This window comes from Erinaceus europaeus, chromosome 1 (assembly GCF_950295315.1).
Source record: "Erinaceus europaeus chromosome 1, mEriEur2.1, whole genome shotgun sequence".
In the NCBI taxonomy this organism is placed as follows: domain Eukaryota; kingdom Metazoa; phylum Chordata; class Mammalia; order Eulipotyphla; family Erinaceidae; genus Erinaceus; species Erinaceus europaeus.
Window position 1 is genome coordinate 160,967,828 of NC_080162.1, and position 27,972 is coordinate 160,995,799.

At 37.7% G+C, this 27,972-nt stretch overlaps 1 protein-coding gene across 2 annotated transcripts in view; it reads left to right on the forward strand.

Annotated features, from left to right (window-relative positions):
- The window catches only part of RAD54B (RAD54 homolog B), an 80,746-nt gene extending 55,836 nt beyond the window's left edge, over positions 1-24,910 (forward strand). Inside the window, exons 9-15 of one of the 2 annotated variants that reach the window (XM_060198969.1) lie at positions 1,735-1,874; positions 5,881-6,171; positions 9,017-9,192; positions 17,504-17,765; positions 19,202-19,268; positions 19,460-19,660; positions 24,457-24,910. In XM_060198969.1, coding sequence (XP_060054952.1) covers positions 1,735-1,874; positions 5,881-6,171; positions 9,017-9,192; positions 17,504-17,765; positions 19,202-19,268; positions 19,460-19,660; positions 24,457-24,674 — 1,355 coding nt within the window. In that variant the 3' untranslated portion in view covers positions 24,675-24,910. The remainder of the gene's footprint in view (positions 1-1,734; positions 1,875-5,880; positions 6,172-9,016; positions 9,193-17,503; positions 17,766-19,201; positions 19,269-19,459; positions 19,661-24,456) is intronic. The other variant, XM_060198973.1, reaches the window with a different exon arrangement.
- The last annotated feature ends 3,062 nt before the right edge of the window (positions 24,911-27,972 follow it).

The following is a 27,972-nucleotide window of genomic DNA, read 5'->3' on the forward strand; positions in this document are numbered from 1 at the left end:
ACCTTTCACCTTCTGCATCCCACAATAACCTTGGGTCCATACTCCCAGAAGGTAAAAGAATAGGAAAGCTATCAAGGGAGGGGATGGGATATGGAGTTCTGGTAGTAGAAATTTGTGTGGAGTTGTACCCCTCTTATCTTATGGTTTTATCATTGTTTCCTTTTTATAAATTTTAAAAATCTTTAGTTTATTTGATTATTTTTTACTAGAGCACTGCATAGCTCTGGCTTGTGGTGGTGATAGGGATTGAACTCATGCCTCAGGCATGAAAGTCTCTTTGTATAACCATTATGCTCTCTCCCCAGCCCTTTCTTTCATTTTTTAAAAGAAACTTCTCTTCTATAATCCAGAAGAATAGTTTTAGTAAAAGATACCAATTTTATTTGAAAATCTTTAATATTTCCTGTCTTCCTGCCATATGACATAGCTTCTTGACTTCTATCAGTGTGAGGTTATTTATTTCTTCTGCCAGTTTTATTCAGTCTAGACCTAGAGAAGAGGACCAGAAATAATAGACTAGGTACTAAACTACCTTGATGATTGAAATTATCACAAACTTTGTCTTTACTTTTCACTATAATAACATGGGAATTTATTATCTTCCCACTTACAGTTATCATCACTACTAATTACCACTAATAAGTATAATTATAACTATTAATTATTTTGAGAGGAAGAAGCAGACAGAAAGATGAGCAACACCATACCACTATTCCACCATCTGTGAGCTTTCTTAGTGGTGTTCGTGGTGCTTCCATGTGGTGCTGGGGCTCAAACCCAGGGCCTCATACATAGAAAAGCATGTGTTCTACCAGGTGAGATATCTTTCAGCCCTTATCTCACATTTACTAGTAAGAACAAATTCTGAGTATAACTGAAATACCTTAAATGAATTACCTAAATTTACATAGTTATAATTAATTTAGAAGTATTAGCAGCTATAGAGTATTTATTACACTCTGGGCATTTAATTTATTTAAGTTAAGTATATCGATTTAATGTTAGACTCTCACAACTCTAGGAGTTACTACCATCATTCCCATTTTACAGATAACAAAATTCAGGTAAGTAATCAGATTTTACTTAGAGAAAGATACAAGTAGAATTTAAACCTTAGCAGTCAGGATCTTGTTTTATATGGTTATTAGTATACATTTTTCAAGTTGATTTTAACTTTTCTAGTTTTAGATACTTTGCTTCTGTTTATTCCTCTCAGGGGAAAGAATACAGATTTCTTTCCTCCCTCCTCCCTTTCCTTCCTCCCTTCCTTCCTTCCTTCCTTCCTTCCTTCCTTCCTTCCTTCCTTCCTTCCTTCCTTCTTTCCTTCTTTTTTATTCTTTCCACCAGGGTTATCATTGGGACTTGGTGTCAGCACTGAGTCTACTGCTCCCAGCAGCCATTTTTCCTTTTTTTTCTCCTTCCTTCCTTCCTTTCTTTCCCTTTCTTTCTTTCTTTCTTTCTTTCTTTCCTTTCTTTCTCTCTCTCTCTCTCTTTCTTTCTTTCTTTCTTTCTTTTTTTCTATTAGAACACATAGAAATTAAGAAGGGAGGGAGAGACAAATATAGACACCTTGTGAAGCGTCCTCAAGTGGAGGCTTAAACCTGGGTCCTTGCACATGGTAACATGCACTCAACTGGATGTGTCATTGCCTAGCCCCTGGGGTACAGGTTTCTATGTAGACTTGCAGTTGTTAAAGATAACCATGGCCTTTTCCTTACTTTTACCTCCCTTTAGGTACTCCAGTTCAGAATGATCTCCAGGAATTTTTTGCATTGATTGATTTTGTAAATCCAGGCATATTAGGTTCTTTGTCTTCTTATAAAAAAATATATGAGGAGCCAATCATTTTATCCAGACAGCCTTCTGCTTCTGAAGTAAGATTTACCTTATAATAAACAAGTTAAAGAGAGCAGTATGTCCAAGAAACTCATCCAAAATTTATTTAGCAAAAATGAAATTAATATAGCTTATTAAAAATTAACTTTATCCTTTTTGAGGTAACCTTGGTTACAAGGCTATAAATGTTTTATTATAGAAATAGTTTCATACCTCTTCAAAACGTTACACTCACAATAAAAACACCCATATCACTCCACCAGAGTCCATTGGTTCCTTTTAGCCCTGGGAACTCTACCTTTTTCTGCCAGCTCCCTCTGGTAACCTCAGGTCTGTACCTTGAGTTCAAGGGTTTGTCTTTACTGGATTTTACTTGTTTTCTTTGCATTGTGTGATTACTCCTGATGAGTGAGAACATTCTTTTTTCATTTTATATAAGTCCCTTTAATATTTCTTGTAGGGGGAGTTGGGTGGCAGCGCAGCGGTTTAAGTGAACATGGCATAAAGCGCAAGGACCAGCATAAGGATCCTGGTTCGAGCCCCCAGCTCCCCACCTACAGGGGCATCATTTCACAGGTGGTGAGCAGGTCTGCAGCTATCTGTCTTTCTCTCCCCCTCTCTGTCTTCCCTTCCTCTCTCCATTTCTCTCTGTCCTATCCAACAACGACAACATCAGTAACAACAACTACAATAATAAAAAACAAGGGCAACAAAAGGGAAAATAAAGAAATAAATATAAAAATTTTTTAAATATTTCTTGTAGGACCAGTTTAGTTGTAATGAATTCCTATTAATTTCTTTTCAGAGATTTTTTTTTTTTGTCTGAAAAGCTCTTTATAAGTCTTTCAAGTTCAGCTGCAGCATTATTCTCCATAATAGGAGACATCTTGCTGAATGTACCCACAGAGTTTGTTACTACAGAATCTGACTTCCAGAGTGTTTGTCTCAACCACTTGTGGAACTCAGGCAAGCTTCCATGGATGATTAGGAGAGTTGCCATGATAGTCCCTGCTCTTTGTCCCTAGAGTTTTTGTTCGTCTTCACTGGGAGTTCACTACTCCAGCTGATGTGGTTTTATTTAGCTTTTTTTTTTCATAGGAAGAGACAGAGATAGAGAGAGAAAAGATGTCACAGCAATAAAGTTTCCTTCTGTATGATGGGGGCTGGACTTGAACCTCAGTTATATCCATGGCAAAGTATATGCCTTGTAAAAATGAGCTATCTTGCTGACAACCATCTCTACAATTCTTAAATTCCTATTGGTTGAATTTACATAGCAATAGCAAGTGAGAATAATATCCTCTTCTGGTTGAATTTGCATGTTGTTTAAAATGACAATATGTCTAAATGATTCTAAGATAATACCAATTCTAAGATGTATCATTATTTTATATATCTTTGGAAGACATTATTAATAATTATAATAACTCATTCATTATAAAAAGGTATCCTATTTCAATGATATTAAAATGTAAAAAAAAAAAGAATGTCTCAGTGGGATAGTCACTCAGTGAATATTTATAAAGGATCACAAACTATACAAAATAATGACATATGCAGATATTTAATAGCTTGGAAAGTATTCTGATACATTATTTAAAAATAAGACCACGGGGGGGCCTGGGTGTTAGTGCAGCTGGTTAAGTGCACATGGCGCAAAGTCCAGGTGCCAGAGTAAGGATCCTGGTTCGAGCCCCTGGCTCTCCACCTGCAGGCAGGTCACTTCACAAGCAGTGAAGCAGGTCTACAGTGTCTGTCTTTCTCTCCTTCTCTGTCTTCCCCTCCTCTCTTGATTTCTGTCTGTCCTATCCAACAACAATAGCTATAATAACAATGACTACAACAAGGGCAACAAAATGGGGAAAATGGCCTCCAGGAGCAGTGCAGGCACCAAGCCCCAGTGATAACCCTGGAGGCAGAAAAAAAAAAAAAGACCACATTCATTCACTTAGACACCATATATAATAAGTACCTAAAGTAGAATAGATGCTAATGCTAAATACTAGGAGATACAATAATCCAAACTTTACTGGTTTCCTTTTTTCTACTAAGTTTTATAATTTAAATTTTTGCTTTTATAATAAATAATCATTAAATATATTCATATGTTAATGAAGACAAACATATTTGGATGACACAAAAGTCATGATATTGGTGATTATTTCTAGTAGATTAAAGTGAGTTTTATTTATTCATTTTTTTCTCTGGGATTTCACCACTCTGGGCCAAACTTACCTGATAACAGATGGATGGATGGATGGATGGATGGATAGATGAATAGATAGATAGATAGATAGATAGATAGATACATACATACATACATACATACATACATACATAGACAGATTGATTGATTGATTGATAGAGGTAGGAAGGAGATCAGCCTCCCCAGTGCAGTGCATTGTGCCCATGGCAGATCAGTCTCCTTCACAGATGAACTGTTTTCCCACCTCTAAAGTTGGTTCTAATTTTGTTTTTTATTAATTGTATTTTCTCACTTTCCTTCAGTGACTGTTCCTTTTGTGATAACAATTGAGAATAGTTTTTTTTTTAAGTATCTTTATTTATTTATTGGCTAGAGACAGCCAGAAATTGAGAGAGAAGAGGGTGAGAGAGAGAGAGAGAGAGACAGAGACCTGCAGCCTAGCTTCACCAGTTGCAAAGCTTTCCCCCTCCAGGTAGGGACTAGGGGCTCAAACCTGGGTCCCTGTACATTGTAACATGTGCACTCAACCACCACCCCTATCCCCCCTTTTCTTTAAAGCTACTGAGCTGTATGTAGCTTATGGTGGTGCAGGGTGGACTGAACCTGGTACTTTAGAGCCTCAGGCATGAGTGTCTCTGCATAATGCTATCTACCCCTGGCCCTATTTATGCTATCTACCCCTGGCCCTAATTAAGAATAGTTTTACTATATAAGAAGAAATTTATTTTGGGGGGGTTAATTTCTTTATTGGGGGATTAGTGGTTTATAGTCAATAGTAAAATAACATTTCCACATAACAATACAACCCCCACTAGGTTCTCCTCTGCCATCATGTTTCAGGACCTGAACCCTCCCCACCCCCTCCCCAGAGTCTTTTACTTTGGTGCAATACACCAACTCCAGTCCAAGTTCTGCTTAGAGTTTTCCCTTCTGATCTTGTTTTTCAACTTCTGCCTGTGAGTGAGAGATCATCCCATATTCATTCTTTTGTTTCTGATTTATCTCATTTAACATGATATCTTTGAGCTCCATCCAAGATGGGGTAAAAAAAAGGTGAATTCACCATAAGCCTAAGACTTTGGAGCCTCAGGAATAAGAGTCTCTTTGCATAACCATTATGTCATCTACCCCTGTTCACATTTCTCAGTTTTCTACATAACAGTTCAGTGCCCCTTTAGGTCTTCCTCTGCATCATGTTCCAGGACCTGAAACCCCCACCCCTCCTCCACCCCCTCACCTCCTGCCAAGGAGTAATTTCTGTTATCTATTTACCAATAAATCTATGCATATATGATTCATTTGAAGCTTTGCTGTGAAGTTCTGTGTACTCAAAAAAACTTACAGACTTTAAGCATACATTACAAACTTTTGAAATGTATGAATCATGGTTTTAAAGAAACAGGTATGCAGTAACTTCTTAGATGCTTAGCTTTAGGATTAGTAGCTTGTTATACTATTTTTTCCAATTATTTGCCAGGTTGGTTTTTTACTGATGATTTTAAGTCTATGAACATTAGTCTTCAAATAAAAGCTTACTTTTAGAGTAATTTAGTTTAGAGATTATTGACTTCTGATGGTTCTCAGTGGTACCAGTAGCAAAATAAGCATTAGGAGACTGGCTTAACTAAATTAAATGATTGTGCTAAACATTTAATAAGATACTGGTTTACTGGATTGTTTACATTTCAAATTTTTATTTCATTTTTTCCTGTTAAACAATCTGAAAGAAAGCAATTAATAAGTGATTTAGCATTATTAAATGTTTAATGCTAATTTTAACTAAAATGTTTTTGTTTCTGTCTGTTTCGATAGCACTCATATTTGCTGTTTTTCTATAGGAAGAAAAGGAGTTAGGAGAGAAAAGAGCTGCTGAGCTAACATGCCTCACTGGACTCTTTTTTCTTAGAAGAACTCAAGAAGTCATAAATAAATATCTTCCACCTAAAATAGAGAATGTAGTTTTTTGCCGACCAGGAACTCTACAGATTAAACTTTATCAAAAGCTGTTAAATTCCCAGGCTGTCAAGTTTTGTCTCCAAGGACTTTTGGAAAACAGTTCTCATCTAGTGTGTATAGGAGCTCTTAAAAAACTGTGCAATCACCCCTGCCTTTTGTTCAGTTATATAAAGGTAAGTAGAGTTGAGAATTTCTTGCTATGTGAATCTAAGAGAGCAACTGGGTTAATGCCCGAGTTGCATTTTTCATTTTCAAGAAGCTATACAACTTCTCCAGTATGGTTCTGCTAAAGAACTAACCTAGCGTTCTACTTATTCTTTTTAATACGATTTTTAAATTATCTTTATTTATTTATTGGATGGAGATAACCAGAAATTGAGAGGGGAGGGAGAGAGACCTGCAGCCCTGCTTCACCACTTGCAAAGCTTTCCTTCTGCAAATAGGGACCAGGGGCTTGAACCCAGAACCTTGCACATTGTAATATGTGCACTCAACCAGGTGCATCACCACCTGGCCCCTTCAACTTGTTCTTCATCGTATGTCCACATGTATAGAACTCAACTTCGAATTAAATGAATTTTAAAAGGCACTGCCTGCTGGATTTTTTGTCTTATGCCCATTGGTTCCTTATTTAATAGTTTGTCATAGTCTGCTTTTATTTTGTTTGTTTTATTTTATTTATTTATTTGAAAGAGAGATGCAGATAGAGACATAGAAATACCAGAGCACTGCTCAGCTCTGGCTTATGGATGTGCGGGGGGGATTGAACCTGAGACTTGGAGCCTCAGGCATAAGAGTCTTTGCATAACTGTTATGCTATCTCCCCCGCCCAATAGTCTGCTTTCTTTTACTAATAAGCCTAGTCATTTTTGTTTACATGTTACTAAGAAATACAAAATTTATCATTAGAAATGATTTCTTCTTTTATCATTATAAATGTAAGACATGTGGGCTGTATGAAATGTATCAAATTCAGAGAATCACAAAGAAGAAAATGGTCAGCTACTGACTGGAATGCAAATTGATAAAACTAGCAGATGGTCTGGTAATATATACTATAAACTTTGTAAGTTTTGCCTTTCATCCTGGTATTACTAGTTTCATGAATTTCTTATTAAGAAAAAAGTTCTCCAGCCAGAGAAAAACACTTTTTAATATTTTTACTGTAATAATATGGGCATATAACATTATATAATATTTGGGTGTATGCCTTTAAATCATTATCTATCTATATATACTACAATATGTTCACCACCAGATTTCTAGTTTCCAACCATCAACATGCACTGATCCCCTTTACTTAGTTGATCAGCACCACCCTTTCTCTTTCTGTCTGGTAGCCACTGTTTTGTTTTTATAGTCTAGAAGTAGGTTTCTGTTTTATTTAGCTTATTTGTTTTTTAGTGTAAATATCACATACACATGAGGTCATTTTGACATTTCTCTAAGCATAATACCTTTAGTTCTAACCAATTTGTTGTAAATGTCAGGATTTTGTTGTATTCTGTTGTGTGAGTGTATGTATTGACAAACAGGTAGGTATTGATGGATAGGCACTGAGATATATTGTATACACACACACACACACACACACACACACACACACACACACACACACACACACTGCATCTGTATTCACTTGTATGTTGGTGGGCAGATTAAGCAGAAGCTGCTGTTGTAATTAAGCATAACTTTCTCTGTTAACTTAGAATTGTTTCTTCTTACAGAAGAAATTGGTAAGACTGAGTATACTACTATGCTTATTTTGAGTATCACATGGGAGGTATTGTGTGATATCCATAAGTCAGGGGGGAAAAAAGTAATAGTAAGAAGGGAAGAAGACAAAAAAAAAAGTATTAATGATTAAAAAGTCTAGGATTGTGGTCCAGGAGGTGGTTCTTTCTCTGTCTCCTCTTATCTTTCTCATGAATAAATAAATAAAAATCTTAAAAAAGTGAAGTCTAGAATTTGGAGGAGAGTATTGTTTGTAATGTTTTCTTCCCTTTTTTCTTGGCACATGAGCAATTATGTTGCACTTGGAGGAGGATGTTAGCAAGCAATTAAAAACTGCATTCGATTGGTACAATACACCGGACCTGTCCAAGTTCTACTTTGTGTTTCCCCTTTCTGTTCTTATTTCTAAACTTATGTCTATGAGTGAAACCATCCCATATTCATCCGCTCTCTTTCTGCTTTATCTTACTTAGCATGATTCCTTCAAACTCCATCCAGGATGAAGTGAAGGAGGTGAATTTATCATCCTCATGAGGGACTGAAAGAGGGTTAGGGTCCTGGTGCATGATGGTAGAGGAGGACCTAGACTGGGAGTGAAAGTCTTTAGCAGAAAACTGAGAAATTTTACACATGTATCAACAACTGCATTTATTTTAAAACACTAGTTCCCCCCAGTTAAAAAATAAAAACAAGGGGGTTGGGTAGTAGCGTAGCGGGTTAAGTGTACATGACATGAAGCACAAGGACTGGCATAAGGATCCCGGTTTGAGCCCCTGGCTCCCCACCTGCAGGGGCATTGCTTCACAGGCAGTAAAGTAGGTCTGCAGGTGTCTATCTTTCTCTCCCCCCTCACTGTCTTCCCCTCCTCTCTCAATTTCTCTCTGTCCTATCCAGCAACAGCAATAACAATAACAACAACAATAATAGCCACAACAATGATAAAACAACAAGGGCAACAAAAGGGAAAAAATAGCCTCCAGGGACAGTGGATTTGTGGTGCAGGCACCTAGCCCCAGCAATAACCCTGGAGCCAAATAAATAACTATAAAAACAAACAAACAACAGCAAACATTGCATTAAAACTTCTAAGTGATTAACTTAGTAGAATGAATATTACTTCCTTGCCCCCAGTGACATAATCCTGACCTACAGACATTTACATAATAGTTTGGTCTTTTCAGGTAACTATTAATCTTTGCTCTTTTTTTCCATGCTGTTAGCACTTTTTTCTCCCAGTTAAAAAAGTAAACATTAAGTTGTGTTAAAAATCACCCTTTTGAATAGGAGAAAGAATGTAACTCTGCATGGGATGAAAATGAAGAAAGAGGTCTATATGAAGGCTTGATAAATGTCTTCCCTGCTGATTACAGCCCGCTCATGTTTACTGAGAAGGAATCAGGGAAACTGCAGGTGCTATCAAAGCTCTTGGCTGTTATCCATGAACTCTGTCCTACTGAAAAGTAAGAAGTCAGTTTAATGACCTGTTTACAAGTGCTAATGGAAATGTATATTTAATGTTATCCTTACTTCTTATCTCCCATTATTTAAAGAAAGAAATAGTGAAAATATATGTTGTTTTCTTTTTTAGAAGCATGTTAAGCTTCCAGTATTTTGTGAACTTATCATTAACAATGTGTCTTAAGTTTTTATGAAAAACATTTATATATGTATATTTAAAAAGCAATTTTAAAGCTGTCTTCTGCTATATAAGACCTAACCTGTTTCTTAATCACTGTCTGAATCCTTTCTTCTTTTCCTACCCTTTAAATGTTGACACTCTTGAGGGCTTTAGACTTCCTTGTTTTAAACCCTTTCTGGGTTATGTTCTGTTCCTCATAGTTTCAGTATTCACTCATATAGTATGAGTTCCAAATATGTATCAGTTGTCTAATCCTGTCTTCTAATTTCTACATCCTTTCTGAGTATATAAGAGATATCTACATCTACATTTGTTCTGTCACATTTCTGGCTTCACAAGTTTTTCATTCCTCCTGGTAATAGCATTTAACTGGCCTTAAAAGTTATAGGATATGTTCTTTTTTTAATTATTATTTCTTTATTGGGGAATTAATGATTTACATTCAACAGTAAATACAATAGTTTGCACAGGCATAACATTCTCCAGTTTCCCATATAACAATACAACCCCCACTATAGTGGTCCTCTATTATCCTTCATGGACCTGTATTCTCCCCACTCACCCACCCCAGAGTCTTTTACTTTGGTGCGATATGCCAATTCCATTTCAGGTTCTACTTGTGTTTTCATTTTTTTTTTTTTTTCTTTAGGTGCAGATAGGACCCTACTGAAGAATTTATTTATTTATTTATTGGGGAATTAATGTTTTACATTCAACAGTAAATACAATAGTTTGTACAAGCATAACATTCCCAGTTTCCCATTTAACAATACTACCCCCACTATGTCATTTATCATCCTTTATGGACCTGTATTCTCCCCACCCACCCACCACAGAGTCTTTTACTTTGGTGCAATACGCCAATTCCATTTCATTTCAGGTTCTACTTGTGTTTTCTTTTCTGATCTTGTTTTTCAACTTCTTCCTGAGCGTGAGATCATCCCATATTCATCCTTCTGTTTCTGACTTATTTCACTTAACATGAATTTTGCAAGGTCCATCCAAGATCGGCTGAAAACGGTGAAGTCACCATTTTTTACAGCTGAGTAGTATTCCATTGTGTATATATACCACAACTTGCTCAGCCACTCATCTGTTGTTGGACAACTGGGTTGCTTCCAGGTTTTGGCTATTACAAATTGTGCTGCCAAGAACATATGTGTACACAGATCTTTTTGGATGGATGTGTTGGGTTCCTTAGGATATATCCCTAGGAGAGGAATTGCAGGGTCATAGGGTAGGTCCATTTCTAGCCTTCAGAGAGTTCTCCTCTGTTCTCCAGAGGTTGGAGAGGGTGTGGGGTCAAAGGAACCCTCCTACACTGCTGGTGGGAATGTCAGTTGGTCCAACCTCTGTGGAGAACAGTGTGCTGCTCCCTTTTCAGATGTATGACATTCTCACAGGAGTGAAGTGATATCTCATTGTTGTCTTTATTTGCATTTCTCTGACAATCAGAGACTTGGAGCATTTTTTCATGTGTTTCTCAGCCTTTTGGATCTCTTCTGTGTTGAATATTCTGTCCATGTCCTCCTCCCATTTTTGGATGGGGTTATTTGTTTTCTTGCTGTTGAGTTTGGCAAGCTCTTTATATATGTTGGTTATTAAACTCTTGTCTGATGTATGGCATGTAAAGATCTCCCATTCTGTGAGGGGTCTCTTGGTTTGGGTAGTGGTTTCTTTTGCTGTGAAGAAGCTTTTTAATTTGATGTATTCCCATAGGTTTATACTTGCCTTAGTCTTCTTTGTAATTGGATTTGTTTCATTGAAGATGTCTTTAAAATTTATGTGGAAAAGAGTTCTGCCAATATTTTCCTCTAAGTATCTGATAGTTTGCGGTCTAACATCCAAGTCCTTGATCCACTTGGAATTTACTTTTGTATTTGGTGAAGTAGAGTGGTTCAGTTTCATTCTTCTGCATGTTTCAACCCATTGTTTCCAACACCATTTGTTGAAGAGACTCTGCTTTCCCCATTTAATAGTCTGAGCCCCTTTGTCAAAGATTAGATGTCTGTAGGTGTGGGAGCTCACTTCTGGGCTCTCAATTCTGTTCCACTGGTCAGTGTGTCTATTCATGTTCCAGTACCAAGCAGTTTTGATGACAGTAGCCCTATAATACAGTTTGAAATCTGGGAGTGTGATGCCTCTTGTTCTGTTCTTTTTTCTCAAGATTGTTTTGGCAATTCTAGGTCTTTTCTGGTTCCAGATAAACATTTGTAGCATTTGTTCTATTCTCCTAAAAACTGTGCTTGGGATCTTGATGGGGATAGCATTAAATTTGTAGATGGCTCTAGGTAGTATATTCATTTTGATGATGTTAATTCTACCAACCCATGAACATGGAATATCTTTCCACTTCTTTGTGTCTTTTTCAATTTCTTTGAGTAGTGACTCATAATTTTCAGTATACAAATCTTTCACTTCTTTGGTTAGATTTACTCCTAGATATTTTATTGTTTTTGTTGCTATAGTAAAAGGAATTGATTTCTGGATTTCAATTTCTTCTAGCTTAGTGTTTGCATAGAGGAATGCCACTGACTTTTGAATGTTAACTTTATAGCCTGATAACCTTACTGTATTGCCTGATGATTTCCAAAAGCTTCTTGCTGGATTCCTTAGGTTTTTCCATGTATACTATCATGTCATCTGCAAATAAGGAGAGTTTGACTTCTTCTCTTCCAATCTGTATCCCTTTAATTCCTTGCTCCTGCCTGATTGCTATGGCAAGAGCTTCCAATACTATATTGAATAGTAATGGTGATAGTGGGCAGCCCTGTCTAGTACCTGATCTGAGGGGAAATGCTTCCAGTTTTTCACCATTGAGTATGATGTTGGCTGTAGGTTTGCTATATATAGACTCCACTATCTTCAGGAATTTTCCATCTATTCCCATTTTTTGTAGTGTTTTGATCATAAAGGGATGTTGTATTTCGTCAAAGGCTTTCTCTGTATCTATTGATATGACCATGTGGTTTTTGGTCTTGCTTTTGTTGATGTGGTGGATCACATTGATTGATTTACGTATATTAAACCAACCTTGCATGCCTGGGATAAACCCCACTTGGTCATGATGAACAATCTTTTTTATATACTGCTGTATCCAGTTGGCTAGAATTTTGTTTAATATTTTCTCATCTATGTTCATCAGAGATATTGGTCTGTAGTTTTCTTTTTTGGTTGTGTCCCTGTCTGCTTTTGGTATCAGAGTGATGTTGGCTTCATAGAAGCTGACAGGGAAGGATATGTTCTTGATCTACTTTTATTTTTGCTTATTTGTCAAACTACAGTATTTCCTAACTGTAGGTGTTTTATCAAAGTATTTGAAGATATATACCAGTTCCTGGATTTCTGTGTTCCCTTTTGGATTTTGTTCTCAGGAGCAGTCACTAGCACCTTTAATATATTGCTAGATCATATATTTGTTCTGCATTTCTTCTTTCATCATATTTTGTCTCCAGAATTTCCATTTGGTTCCTTATTTAGACCTCGCATTTCCTTGTTGACATTCTTATTTTTGTGCATATATCATTTTTCCAATTCCCTCAGGTCCCTGTTCAGCTTTTTCTTTAGCTCTTTCAAATACCCAGTTTGGTTTTTTCCTCATTAGACCATGTTTCACTGGGATGGTTCCTAAAGATTTGTTTTGTTCATTTAAGTGGGTCATATTGTTTTTTTCTTTCATTTTTTTTTTGTTGCCCTTGTTGTTACCCTTGTTGTTGTCATTATTGTTATTGTTGTCATTGCTGTTGTTGTTGTTGGATAGGACAGAAGGAAATCGAGAGAGTAGGGGAAACAGAGAGAGGGAGAGAAAGATACACACCTGCAGGTGTAGAGCGGGGACTGGAACCGAGATTCTTGAGTCGGTCCTTGTGCTTTGCGCCATGTGCGCTACCGCCAAGCCCCCATATTGTTTTTTTTCTTTGTATGCCTTTTGACCCATCTTTTTTTTTAACAAGATTTTTCACTTTTTTAAAACATTTATTTATGTATTTATTCCCTTTTGTTGCTCTTATTGTTATTTTATTGTTATTTTATTGTTGTAGTTATTATTGATGTCCTTGTTGTTGGATAGGACAGAGAGAAATGGAGAGAGGCGGGGAAGACAGAGAGGGGGAGAGAAAGATAGACACCTGCAGATCTGCTTCACTGCTTGTGAAGAGGCTCCCCTGCAGGTGGGAAGCAGGGGGTGGGGGAGGGGGTGCTCGAACCAGGATCCTTAAGCCAGTCCTTGCGCCACCTGCGCTTAACCTGCTGTGCTACCACCCGACACCCTGACCCATCTTTTATTGACAGTTGGATATTTGGAAAAGCAGTGGCTTCCCTAGTCTTTGCAGGTTGGCTCACATGAGAAGACCTTCCTTCACCCAGTCAGCTCTGATCGACGGCTCCGAGCCTCTTCTGGGTATGATTCTTGCATATACTTACTTGGCTGCTTTTCAATGTCTTAATTTCTCTTAAAAATTTTGCTCTTCCTGGTTTTAAACCATAGCTTTCTCTATTATAATTCTCAATCTATATCTCTTACTCCAAGCGCCTGCTGGTCTATAGTGCCTGTTTTGTTTTGAGGAGCCTTGCTTGCAGCATATAGCCTGAGATCCTAGCTACTGTTGGTAGTTTGAACTCTCAGTTAGATGTCTAGAGTCATTGTGTAGTTTGCAAAACAAGTTATAACTTTGCAGGTTTGACCCCTGTGTTCTTTCCAATTCACCAAAGGGAATTGAAACCAGGTTTTTATATACTCTAAATTGAACCATACTGGAGTAGAGGTAAAAATGAATAAGAAGACTATGAAAAATTTAATACCTATATTGATATGTATTTGCCCATTGCTTTCTCTTTCTAAGTCATACCTACTACTTGTGGGTGTCATTCCTTCCTCCCACCCCTTCTCTCTCTGGGTGCTGATGGAATTAGAGTTCAGAACCCTCCAGTTATCTTCCGCTAACATTTCTCCCCCTTTGGGAATATGAACCAAAATTCTTTATGGGATTCTTCTTCTAGCGTTTGCCCTTCTTCTGTAGCCAGTCAACAGCGTCAGGTTGAGCCTGATGTAAAGTTTCGAGACCTCCTTTGAATCTAGAGAGGTGGCAGTCGTTGACTATGTGGGTCATAGTCTGTCTGTAGCCGCAGGGGCAGTTCGGGTCGTCTCTGGCTCCCCAGCGATGGAACATAGCGGCCCACCGGCCATGGCCTGTTCGATAGCAATTGAGGAGGGCCCAGTCATAATGTGCTAGGTCAAAGCCGGGTTGACGCTTGCAGGGGTCTGTGATGAGGTGTTTGTTCTTTACCTCAGCTGACTGCCAACTCTGTTTCCAAGAGTCTGGAACAGAGAAGTTCAGTGTAGGCGTAGGGGACCAGATTGGGTGACGAGATGTCAAGCGTTGGACAGGGTGGGCGAAGATATCCGCGTATATTGGCAGGTCCGGTTGAGCGTAGACGTGGGAAATGAACTTAGATGATGCCGCATCCCGACGAATATCTGGCGGGGTGATGTTGCTGAGAACTGGCAGCCATGGAACCGGGGTGGAACGGATGGTTCCAGAAATTATCCTCATGGAGGAATATAATTTGGAATCGACCAAGTGGACATGGGGGCTACGGAACCATACTGGGGCACAGTATTCTGCAGTGGAATAGCATAATGCCAGAGATGATGATCGTAGTGTGGAAGCACTCGCGCCCCATGAGGAGCTGGCCAGTCTTGTAATGATGTTATTCTTCGCGCCCAACTTTGCTGCAGTTTTTATGAGATGTTTGTGAAATGACAGAGTGCGATCGAGAGTAACGCCAAGATAGACTGGTTGGGCTTCATGCCGGATTCTCGTATCGCCAAGCTGCACATTAAGCTCACGCGAGGCCGAGGCATGGTGTAGATGGAAAACAGATGATACCGTTTTAGCAGTGCTAGGGATTAGTCGCCATTTTTTACAGTAATCAGATATCAGAGACATGTCTTTCGTGAGTGTTTCCTTGAGGATGTCAAACTTTGATGCCTGAGTTGCACAGCAGATGTCATCCGCGTAGATGAACTTTCTTGAAGAAGTTTCTGGGAGGTCTTTGATGTAAATATTGAATAGTGTAGGAGCCAGAACAGAGCCCTGGGGGAGGCCACTTGAGACAAGTCTCCATCTGCTGGACTTGTCACCCAGATGCACCCGGAATCTTTATGGGATGAAGTAGATGGAGTCATGGCTTCTGTAACTGCCTCTGCTGGACTTGGACACTGGCAGGTCGATCCATACCCCCAGCCTGTTTCTATCTTTCCCTAGTGTGATAGAGCTCTGGAGAATGAGATTCTGGTATACACTGATGAAGTTATCTGCCCAGGGAAGTCAGGATGGAATCAGAGTAGCTTCTGCAAATTGGTGGCACATGGCTCACCTTTGTTCTTCCCAGCATCTTTTTTCCACATGATTTCTTTGTCCCCTCCTCTAGTTTCTCTCCTACTGGCCTAGGTATCCCGCTTCCATTATAGATACCAGGATCTAAAGAGATTTCTTGAGGAGAGTCAGCCTAGCTGTTGTCTTCATGCAGCTATCTTGACTCTGTCCCCAGACTTTCATTTTGATGTATTATAATATCTCTGCCTTCCTGAGTCCCCTGGTTTAAGTTCCTTTCATTTACTCTCTTCAAACAAGAAATATTTTATCTGAGATAAGATAAGTTAATTGAACATGGGGATGTACTTATTAATGCTCTTCTAATAGTTCTTTCTTCTCCCCCCACCCCCAATAATTCTTTGTTCTGGTCCTGTTTTTTTTTTTTTTTTTTTTTCTGAGATTCTTAACAAGGTTCTACCATGTGGGTGAGCTTGCACCTGTATCTTATTAAAACTTTTTTTTTTTTTTTTACTTTAAACATATTTTTATTTTTTGGTCATCACTGGGGTTTCACCATTTCAGGCTGATTTATTTTATTTTATTTATTTTTTTTTTTACCAGAGTATACTGCTCAGCTCTGGCTATGGTTGGGTAGGGGAGATTGAACCTGGGGCTTTAAAGCCTCAGGCATTAGAATCTCTTTGTGTAACCATTATGCTATCTTTCCTGCCATCCTCCTTAGAACACATAGGTTTCACCTATTTACTCCTAAGCAGGTCACCATTTTATTAGTCTCTGTTTTCGTACATAAATGTCTCCTTGGTTTTAGCAAATATTATAGAATCTGTTTTTCTGTTTCTCGTCTTTCTGCTGTTTTTAGAGGTGACTTCATAGAAGTAATGAAGGCAAAAATGCCTTTCCTACAGTACTTATAACTGGGGGTCTCTTAAAAATTAGCAGTAAAATTGAATTTGATGGAGAACCTTTGTTTTAATTGTTGCTTATGACTGTATATTCTGTAAAATCAATGACAATATTGCTGTCGTTTTTACTTCAAGTAAATTTTTTTTATATATATTGTCATCATCATCATCATTTGTCTACCAGGGTTGTTGCTGGGGTTTAGTGCTTACATACTGAATCCACTGCTCCCAGAAACCATTTTTCCCTTTCTTTTATATAGTAGGACAGAGAGAAAGTAAGAAGTTGAGAGTGGTAGGGGAGGTAGAGAAAGAGAGAAAGTGCAGAATAGAGTGCTGTTTCACTGCTTTTAAAGCTTTCCCCTACAGGTGGGAACCGGGGGCTTGAACCCAGATCATTATACATGGCAATGTGTGTGCTCAAACAGATGCACCACTGTTGTTAAAAATTTCTACGGCTCTTGCCGGCCGGGCTAGCTTCACGGGCGGGTAACAGAGACGCAGAGACAACGGCTGGGCAGGGAAGCTGTATTTCTTTATTCAAGAACAACGATTCATAAACTAAACCAAACTAATCACCAAACAGAACTCTGCTGTCTCTTTGCTGCGGCGCAAGCACTCTCTCTTACTCTGCAACTCTGGAACTCTCGAACTCAGGAACTCTTCAACTCTGGAACTCTCTCTTACTCTGTAACTCTGAAAACTCTGGCACTCAGGAACCCTGGAACTCTGGCGGGGTTCCTAGGGGCGGGGCCAAGCGGCCCGCGAAATTAACAGGACTGATCTAATTCTCTTGGCGGGGGAGAACTAGAACCCAATGTAAAGCACCACTGCCTTCCCCTTTAATTTTGGCTTTAAAATATTCATTTAAAAAATCTTTCTTTTTGGTTGACAGGGTGGTATTGGTCTCCAACTATACACAAACCTTGAATATTTTACAAGAAGTATGCAAACGTCATGGATATGCTTACACAAGACTTGATGGACAAACACCAATATCACAAAGGCAGAAAATTGTAGATGGCTTCAATAGTAAATACTCCTCTGATTTTATTTTTCTACTGAGTTCAAAAGCTGGTGGTGTGGGACTTAATCTCATTGGAGGATCACACTTAATTCTCTATGACATTGACTGGAATCCAGCCACTGATATCCAGGTATGAGTCTGTATGTACTACAGAAACATGACTGAATATCTGCTATGCCCACTGGCAATACGAGGATAATAATGATGCTTAATAATTACTGCATATTGATTCTTTATTTTGAATCAGCAACTCCACTGAGTATTTTCCATCTGTTTAATGTTTTTATGTACCCCTTATTTCAAGGGTCAAGGGTTTTTTTTTGTTTGTTTGTTTGTTTTTACCAGAACACTGCTCAGCTCTGGTTTATGGTGGTGTGGGGGAGTGAACCTGAGACTTTGGAGCCTCAGGCATGAGAGTCTCTTTGCATAACCATTATGCTATCTACTCCCTATCTGTTTAATTTTTATAATAATCTTGGAAGCGTGGGTATTATTAGCACTATTATACAGATGTAGGCATGGGAGCTTGTTGTAGATCACGTATCTTAAAAGAAGTAGATTCAGTATGCCAAACACAAACCTGTATGTCTCCAGCTTCTAATTCATTTCACAGTTGGGTCTTCAGGATGCACATTACTATGTGGAAAACACTAAAGTACTAAAAGTACTAAAGTACCTTTTTATTATTTTATTTTTTATTACTGATTTAATATTGATTTACAAAATTACAGGATAACGGGTGCAACTCCGCATAGTTCCCACCACCAGAGTTCTCAATCCCCATTCCCTCCACTGGAAGTTATAGCAGTTCTCCTAACATTGCAGACATGGGTTAACTATGAAATCTACAACTATCTGTCTGTATTTGTATATATTTGCCCCCCCTTTTTCCTATGGTCCCATCTTCTTTTCCTTTTCAAGTCACACATACACCTATTACTATATCCAAATATCCCTCTTTTTCCTCTTTTCTTTCTGGGTCCTGATGGAGTTGGAGTTCAGAGTCCCCTGGTCATCTTCTCCCTACCAGTAGGAGTATGGATTAAAATTCTTGTTGGGGTGCAGAAGGTGGGAGTTCTGGCTCTGTAATTGCTTCTCTGCTGGACATGGGCATTGGCAGGTTGATCCATATCCCCAGCCTGTTTCTATCTTTTCCTAGTGGGGTAGGGCTTTGGGGAGGTAAGATTCCAGGACACATTAGTGAGGTCAAGGACCTTAGTAATTGCCTTTAGCACCTCTATAGGCCAGACCTTCCATGCCCATACCATACTTATTCTCTGTATTCTTTCTGTCTGGTCTTGTCCCATTTTTTGATGTAGGTAGATCTTCTCATTCTTGCAAAGCTCCCTTGCAGTTATGTTGTTATGCCACAATAAGTGTCCATTTATCTCTGTCTTTATCTCAGGAAAAAGACAAACTGGAGAATGTTTGGGCGAGAGTAGGCTTTGTTCTTTGAAACTACAAGTAAAATCGAGAACTCCTAATCTTAAATGTACCATTGCAGGTTGCTCATGTGCAAGGGCTACTAGTTTCTACTGTGTTAGAATTCTCATTTATTTTCTATAGGCAATGTCTAGAGTTTGGAGAGATGGTCAGAAACATCCTGTACATATCTACAGACTCCTGACCACAGGTAATAATAACCTTTCAGTGTGTCAAAAATGTTTTACCTTTGAATAATCAAAAAAATTTTGTTCCTCATTTGTATTTTATTGTCAGTAATACTGTTATTTGCATTAAGTAGTATACTAGTGAACATCATTTGCTTACAAAAAGAACAGATGTGAAGAACTGAAGTAAATCTAATGACTGTTTTATCTTCAGGTACAATAGAAGAAAAGATCTACCAAAGACAAATCAGTAAACAAGGTCTTTCTGGGGCAGTAGTAGACCTGGCCAAGACATCTGAGCATATTCAGTTTTCAGTAGAGGAACTTAAAAATTTATTTACATTACATGAAAATTCACATTGTATTACACATGACCTGCTTGAGTGTGATTGTATAGAAGAGAAAGATCATACAGGTTAGTTGTATTTGAATTCTGTTACTATGGTAAGGTTGATATGGCTCCCTCTAGCCATTGAAAACATTAAGATATGGAATAACTGAAGTATTTACATTTTCACATGTTAGTTTCTATTTTTCCTTAGGTCATAGAGTAGCTGCCAGATGAGTATTTGAGAACATATTAACTAGAATCATATTAGTTCTTTCAGTATAGCTTTGTATTTCTGAATCAGTTGTAGAAATTTTTACTTATTTAGGAGAACCTCTCAAAATTCTCATATAATGGTTTTGGAGAATTGTCTTTTTAAAAAAATTTTATCTTTATTTATTTGATAGAGACATCCAGAAATTGAGAGGAAGGGGACTATAGAGAGGGAAAGAGAGAGAAAGACACCTGCAGCATTGCTTCACTTTGTGAAGCTTTTCTCCTGCAGATCAGGACTAGGGGCTTGAACCTGGGTCCTTGTGCATTGTAACATGTGCACTCGACCAAGTGCGCCACCACCTGGTCCCAGAATTGTCTTAATCCTTATTTTCATTTCACCAGAACATACGCTTGACAGAATAATTCTATTGTATTATTATTGGGTTGTTGGACAATGCCCTGTGCTTGGAGTGTGTGTGTGTGTCATTTATATCCCACCAACAATGTGTTTAAATGATTATCCCCCCAGTTTTGCAAATTTAATGGATTAGCTAATGCTTGTATTTTTGCTGGTTTGACAGTAAAAAAAACATAATAATAAGCAGGGGGTTGGGCAGTAGCACAGAAGGTTAAGCACACATGATGCAAAGTCCAAGCACTGACTTAAGGATCCCGGTTTGAGCCCCTGGCTCCCCACCTGCAGGCGGTGAAGCTGGTCTGCAGGTATCTATCTTTTTCTCCCCCTCTGTCTTCCCCTCCTCTCTTGATTTCTCTCTATCCTATCCAACAATGTCAGCAATAACAACAACAATAAACAACAAGGCAAGAAAAGGGAAAAAATGGCCTCCAGGAGCAGTGGATTCATGGTGCAGGCATAAAGTCTCATCAATAACCCTGGAGGCAAAAAAAAAAAAGCATATTACTTTAGTTTTTTTTTTTTTTTAGAATTTATTTATTTATTCATGAGAAAGATAGGAGGAGACAAAGAACCAGACATCACTCTAGTACATGTGCTGCCAGGGATTCAATTCGGGACCTCATGGTTGAGAATTCAATGCTTTATCCACTGCTCCACCTCCCGGGCCACATTACTTTAGTTTTAATTTCCTTTTTTTTCTCTTGTCCTGAGTAAAGTTGGACATAATTTTCCTTTATGTACAAGTCATATTTTTTGTGTGAACCAGTTGGTCACATCATTTTTCTACTAGTAACTTAATTTTTGTTAAATGTAACTTACTATAAGAAGTATGTGAAAATATTGTAATATACAGTGAATTTTTCAAAGTTTTTTGTTCCATTGATTTTTGCTTTACAGGTTTTATATAGCCTTTACAAAATATTAATTTAATTTTATTATAAGCTATTATGGTTGCTTTATACCAAATACCTTTTGCTTTTATTTTGTCTTAGGTTCCCCCCCCCCACACTATTTAGACTTTCTGACCCCTTATCTTTTAGCTAATGGCATATATATTTTTCCATCAAGGTTATCACTGGGGCTCAGTGCCTATACAATTCAACTGTCCCCTTTTTTTGATAGTAAATCAGAGAGGGAGAGACACATAGAGAAGGAGAAGCATGTTGAACACTGCTCCACTGCTTCTGAAGTTTCCTGCATGCAGGTGGGAACTAGGGGCTTGAACCCAGGTCATATGCATGTTTATGTGTGCTGTATGGGGTGCACCACCATCTGAACCTGGTATAAATGTTCACATTTATAAATATCATAAAGCAAGACTTTCTTTTTATCTTGTTCTATGTTTGTTTGTTTTTTTAGATTTTATTTATTTATTTAATAATGAGAAACATAGGAGGAAAGAGAAGGAGCCAGACCTCACTCTGGTACATGTGCTGCTGGGGATTGAACTGAGGATCTCATGCTTGAGAGTCCGCTGCTTTATCTACTGCACCACCTCCCCGACCACCTATGGTTTCTTTTTAACTAGAGCATTTAGTTTATTTAAATTTTCTTAGAATCATCGATACATTTAAATTTATTTATACTTTCTCTTGTGTTGCTTTCTGTTTCTCAGAAGAGCCCTACTAGTGGTTAACTCACCTAATTTTCAGTATTTCAAATTGTGGTCCCCCCCCCCAAGTGTTGTCTTTTCTAGGTGTACAATTCTAGTTGATAGGTTTGGTTTTGTTTGATCAAAACTTTGCAGGCGTTAGTTTACTACTTTCTTGATTCTTAGAGAAATCTTATCATTTCCTTTTCTTTTTTAAAAATAATTTTATTTATTCCCTTTTGTTGCCCTCGTTTTATTGTTATAGTTATTATTATTGTTGTTGTTAGTGATTTTGTGGTTGTTGGATAGGACAGAGAGAAATGGAGAGAGGAGAAGACAGAGGGGGAGAGAAAGACGCTTGCAGACCTGCTTCACCCCTGTGAAGCGACTCCCCTGCACGTGGAAAGCCAGGGGCTGGAATCGGGATCCTTATGCTGGTCCTTGCGGTTTGCACCATGTGCCCTTAACCCACTGCACTACCGCTGAATCCCCCCACTTTTTTTTTTTTTTTTTAAACAAGAGCACAGCTCAGCTCTGGCCTATGGTGGTACGGGGGATTTCATGTGATACCTCAGAGCCTCAGGTATGAGAGTTTGTTTGCATACCATTATGCTCTCTCCCCTATCCCCCTTTTTCAAAAATTTCAATATTATTTTAAATATTTAAAAGATTTTGATGATATATATATTCCCTTTTGTTGCCCTTATTTTTTATTATTGCTGTTTTTTATTATTGCTGTTATTATTGCTATTATTTATTTTTCACAAGAGAGAATGACCAGAACAATTATCAATTCTGGCATATTTTGGTGCTGGAGATTTAACTTGTGACCTCAAGGGCATTTTTTTTTTTTTTAAATTTTTAATGACAGAGCTGCCAGTACACTACTCAGCTCAAGCTTATGGTGATGCTGAGGATTGAACCTGGGACTTTGGAGCCTCAGGCATGAAAGTCTTTTGCATAACTATTATACTGTCTCCCCAGCTTGTCATAAACATTTTAATGTAAGGTAGTATTTTCCTTTCTGAACTGCAGAGTAAAATACTTATAGTATAATATATATGTGTAAATAAATTAGAATAATAAGAAAGTAAAAATGTTAAGACTAAGTAAAACAAGACTGGAGATTTTTGAAGGTGGGATATATCATGTTCCAGGACATGAACCATACCCCCTATCCCCACACCCCCACCCCAGAGTTGTTTACTTTGGTGCAATGCACCATATCGTGTTCTTAATTTCTATCCTGTCAGCCTTTATATATACTTCAAATTTCCTATAACTACAGGGTTAAAAATTTAAAAAAGTAAAGCACTGTAATAGCTTTCATTGCTCTTAGGATAAATAAATTCCTGCGTTGTTTTGTTTTTGTTTTTGTCTTCTTGCTGCTAGTGCTTTACTGAGACTTTGTGTGCCTGCATGATTTCACTGTTCCTGGCACTTTTTTTTTTTTTTTTTCAAACAGAAGGTGAAAGGCATTGAGGTGAGAGAGAAAGACCAACAGACAGAGACAGGGAGGAAGAGAGACACTGTAGCATGGCCTCACTGCTCTGAAATGTCTCCTTTTTTCATGTTGCTCCCATGTCGTGGTTGGGGCCTTGAGTTGGGGGACCCTCTTTTATAGATAGCTAGTAGGCATGTTTTAGTTATATTCCAAAGGGCTTGTGGCTACACAAGTTTTTTTTTTTTTTTTTTTTTCTTTTTTCCCTGAGCCTGACATCTGATATGCAGGTGGATCCAAGTTATTTTCTGGGGAGACGATTTCATGGCTGCAAAAAGGACCAGAAAGCTGGATCAGGGAAGAGAGTATCTCCCTAATATGGGAAAGGGGTATAACTATTGTTAACTATAAACCCCATGGATTTGATCTGATCTTGGGCCCATATTCAACTTGGGAGCCTATGTGACCTCTGCTTCCTATAGATCTGAGCTCACAATCTGTGGTCATGAGTAGGAATATTCCAGGCTACCCCAATATCGGCTCATCTTCCTCAGATGTAGCATAGAGTATATTGTCCATCTTCCCTTTGCAGGATGGAACATTCTCTACCATTGTTGATCCAAGTTGAGAGCAAGGTCCTATGGGGGCCCACAAAGGGGCCTATTGTGTTGTTCCTGATAGAAATGACTGGTAACAATGGAGAGAGGGATTTATTTGAGGTCTAGGCCCATCATGTCTGTTTGGGAATCTCAGGACTCCTGGGTTAGGGCCCAAGATGATGGGGTGGCCTGATAGTGAAAGTACTGGATTTTCAAACTTAAGGTCCCATGTTTGATCCCTATCATTGCATGTGCCAGAGTGAAGCTCTTGTTCTCTCTCACAGATAAATAAATCTTAAAAAGAAAAGATTGTGGGTCCTTAATGCATCTCTAGATGATTATTTGTTTAATGTATGCATCTCCCTATAGACTACTCTGTGATCCTTCAAGCTAGAGACCGTATCTATTTTTGTTCACCATTTTTGTCACCAGTATTTAAATCATCAAGTGGTAAATAATGTATGAATGCTCATTTGGGTAGTTTACTTTGTTTATTTTAATTTGAACTATGAGCAAATGTACTATATGTCATAGACTTGTATTTTAAAATAAAAAGAAAATGTACATAGTAAGATATCGATTGCTCTAAGGATTTTCTCATTGCTTTGCTTATTTCAGATGATTCATTGGAAAAAATCCCTGTCTATAGAAATTGTCAGCTTGGTCCAAATCACCAGAAATATGACTCCCTGAAACCTCTCTCCATGTCACAACTGAAGCAATGGAAACATTTCTCTGGAGATAATTCAAGCCTTATAGATCCATTTCTTGAAGGAATAAGAGAAAATGTGTCATTCTTTTTTCAGAATATAACCAATCAAACTACTGTCATGTAGCAAAAGATTGTGTCATAACATTCTTTTGTCCCCTCTTTTAGACTATTAATGTAATTAAATGTGACTTTTTGAAAAGTAGTAGAATTATTTAAATTATAATTTTTTTTTTTACAAAGTCTATCTGTAAGTCTATCTGTAGTATTGGTATGATAGTAAAACTGTTGAGGTTACTTTTGTTTGTTTTTGGTGTATGTTCTTAAGTACTGAAACATTAAACACATACTTTTGTTACCATATCAATATTTATTAGCAGTTCCATAGTAGGTGAGCTACTATGAAAGTTTCACAAGGAAATGGTAAAATGTCTTTTGGAAATCAAATCTGATTGGGAACATTAGACATAAATGTGTGAGGAGGCTATTGGAAAATATGTTAAGTTTAAACTGTAACTCAATAGAGAAAGAGAACCAGAGGCTGGGATTATTAATGCTGAGGAAGTTGAATGTAATAGTTTCCACAGGGCAGTAAGTTGGAGAAGAAGCTGAGAAATACTGTTGTGATGCATGAGAGCCATAGTTCCTCAACTGTAATCTTAAACTCACTGGAACTGTCATGCAATCTAGAAAGCTGTGCCCACCAAACATTGTCCAGTGAATAGTGGTCCAGCCATCACTGTTTAGTAATTATTTTGAGAAAGGTTTTTTTTTTTCTACAACAATATGACAACAAGGGCAATAAAAGGGAATAAATAAATATATTTTTTAAAAAAGGTATGAGTTGTGAGTCTCTTTCCTTACTCTTTATTTTAACTAAGTTTTTTTTAATTAACATTTATTTATTTATTCCCTTTTGTTGCCCTTATATATTACATTCAACAGTAAATGCAATAGTTAAATACAATACATGCATAAAATTTCTCAGTTTTCCACATAATAATACAACCCCCACTAGGTCCTCTGTCATCCTTCTTGGACTTGTACTCTCCCCTCCACCCACCCCAGAGTCTTTTACTTTGGTGGAATACACCAACTCCAGTTCAGGTTCTACTTGTGTTTTCTCTTCTTTTTTTTTACCTCCACTTTTTTTTTAAATAGAGGAATTAATGTTTTACATTCAACAGTAAGTACAATAGTTTGTACATGCATAACACATGCAGTTTTCCATATAACAATACAATCTCCACTAGGTACTCTGAATCCTTCTTGGACCTGTATTCTCCCCACCCACCCACCCCAGAATCTTTTACTTTGGTGCAATACGCCAATTCCATTTCAGGTTCTACTTGTGTTTTCTTTTCTGACCTTGTTTTTCAACTTCTGCCTGAGAATGAGATCATCCCATATTCATCCTTCTGTTTCTGACTTATTTCACTAAACATGATTTTTTTCAAGGTCCATCCAAGATTGGCTGAAAATGGTTAAGTCATTTTTTACAGCTGAGTAGTATTCCATTGTGTATATATACCACAACTTGATGATGTTAATTCTACCAACCCATGAACATGGAATATCTTTCCACTTCTTTGTGTCTTTTTCAATTTCTTTGAGTAGTGACTCATAATTTTCAGTATACAAGTCTTTCACTTCTTTGGTTAGATTTACTCCTAGATATTTTATTGTTTTAGTTGCTATAGTAAAAAGAATTGATTTCTGGATTTCAATTTCTTCTAGCTTAGTGTTTGCATAGAGGAATGCCACTGACTTTTGAATGTTAACTTTATAGCCTGATAACCTTACTGTATTGCCTGATGATTTCCAAAAGCTTCTTGCTGGATTCCTTAGGTTTTTCCATGTATACTATCATGTCATCTGCAAATAGGGAGAGTTTGACTTCTTCTCTTCCAATTTGTATCCCTTTAATTCTTTGCTCCTGCTTGATTGCTATGGCAAGAGCTTCCAACACTATGTTGAATAGTAATGGTGATAGTGGGCAGCCCTGTCTAGTACCTGATCTGAGTGGAAATGCTTCCAGTTTTTCACCATTGAGTATGATGTTGGCTGTAGGTTTGCTATATATAGACTCCACTATCTTCAGGAATTTTCCATCTATTCCCATTTTTTTGTAGTGTTTTGATCATAAAGTGATGTTGTATTTTGTCAAAGGCTTTCTCTGCATCTATTGATACGACCATGTGGTTTTGGTCTTGCTTTTGTTGATGTGGTGGGTCACGTTGATTGATTTACCTATATTAAACCAATCTTGCATGCCTGGAATAAACCCCGCTTGGTCATGATGAACAATCTTTTTAATATACTGCTATATCTGGTTGGCTAGAATTTTGTTCAGTATTTTAGCATCTATGTTCATCAGAGATATTGGTCTGTAGTTTTCTTTTTTGGTTGTGTCCCTGTCTGCTTTTGGAATCAGAGTGAGGTTGGCTTCATAGAAGCTGGCAGGGAGTATTCCAGTGTCTTCAATCTTCTGGAAGACTTTTAAAAGTAGAGGTATTATTTCTTCTTGAAAGGTTTTGTAGAATTCATTTGTAAAACCATCTGGTCCAGGACTTTTTTTGGGGGGGGAGATTGTTGATAACTGTTTCAATTTCATTAGCTGTGATGGGCCTGTTCATGCTATCCACTTCCTCTTTACTTAGTTTTGGAAGTTGGTAGGTATCTAGGAAAGCGTCCATTTTCTTCCAGGTTCTTTAGCTTGGTGGCATATAGTTGTTCATAGAAGCCTCACATGATGGCGCAAAGAGCAAGGACCGGCATAAGGATCCCGGTTCAAGCCCCCAGCTCCCCACCTGCAGGGGAGTCACTTCACAGGTGGTGAAGCAGGTCTGCTGGTGTCTATCTTTCTCTCCCCCCTCTGTCTTCCCCTCCTCTCTCCATTTCTCTCTGTCCTATCCAACAATGACGACATCAGTAACAACAACAATAATAACTACAACAATGAAAAACAACAAGGGCAACAAAAGGGAAAATAAACTTAAAAAATATTTTTTAAAAAAGGAGAAGAAAGAAAAAATCTTTCAAAAAATAAAAAAGAAATGGAGAAGACTCAAATAAATAGTATTATAAATGAAAGAGGAAGTATTAAAACAGACATCACAGAAATCCAGAGTATGCAAGGCTTCTATGTACTGCTATATGCTACCAATCTAGAAAACATAGAAGAAAGTGACAAGTTCCTAGACACATACACATTTCCAAAACTGAACAAAGAGGAGTTAAAAAATATGAACAGGCCACTCACAGTCAAAGAAATTGAAATAGTTATCAAGAAACTTTCCAACAATAAAAGTCCTGGATCAATTGGTTTCAAAAATGGATTCTAAGAAAATTTCAAAGAAGAGTTAATACCTCTACTTTTTTTAATTAGTGATTTAATAATGATTGAGAAGACTGTGGGATAAGAG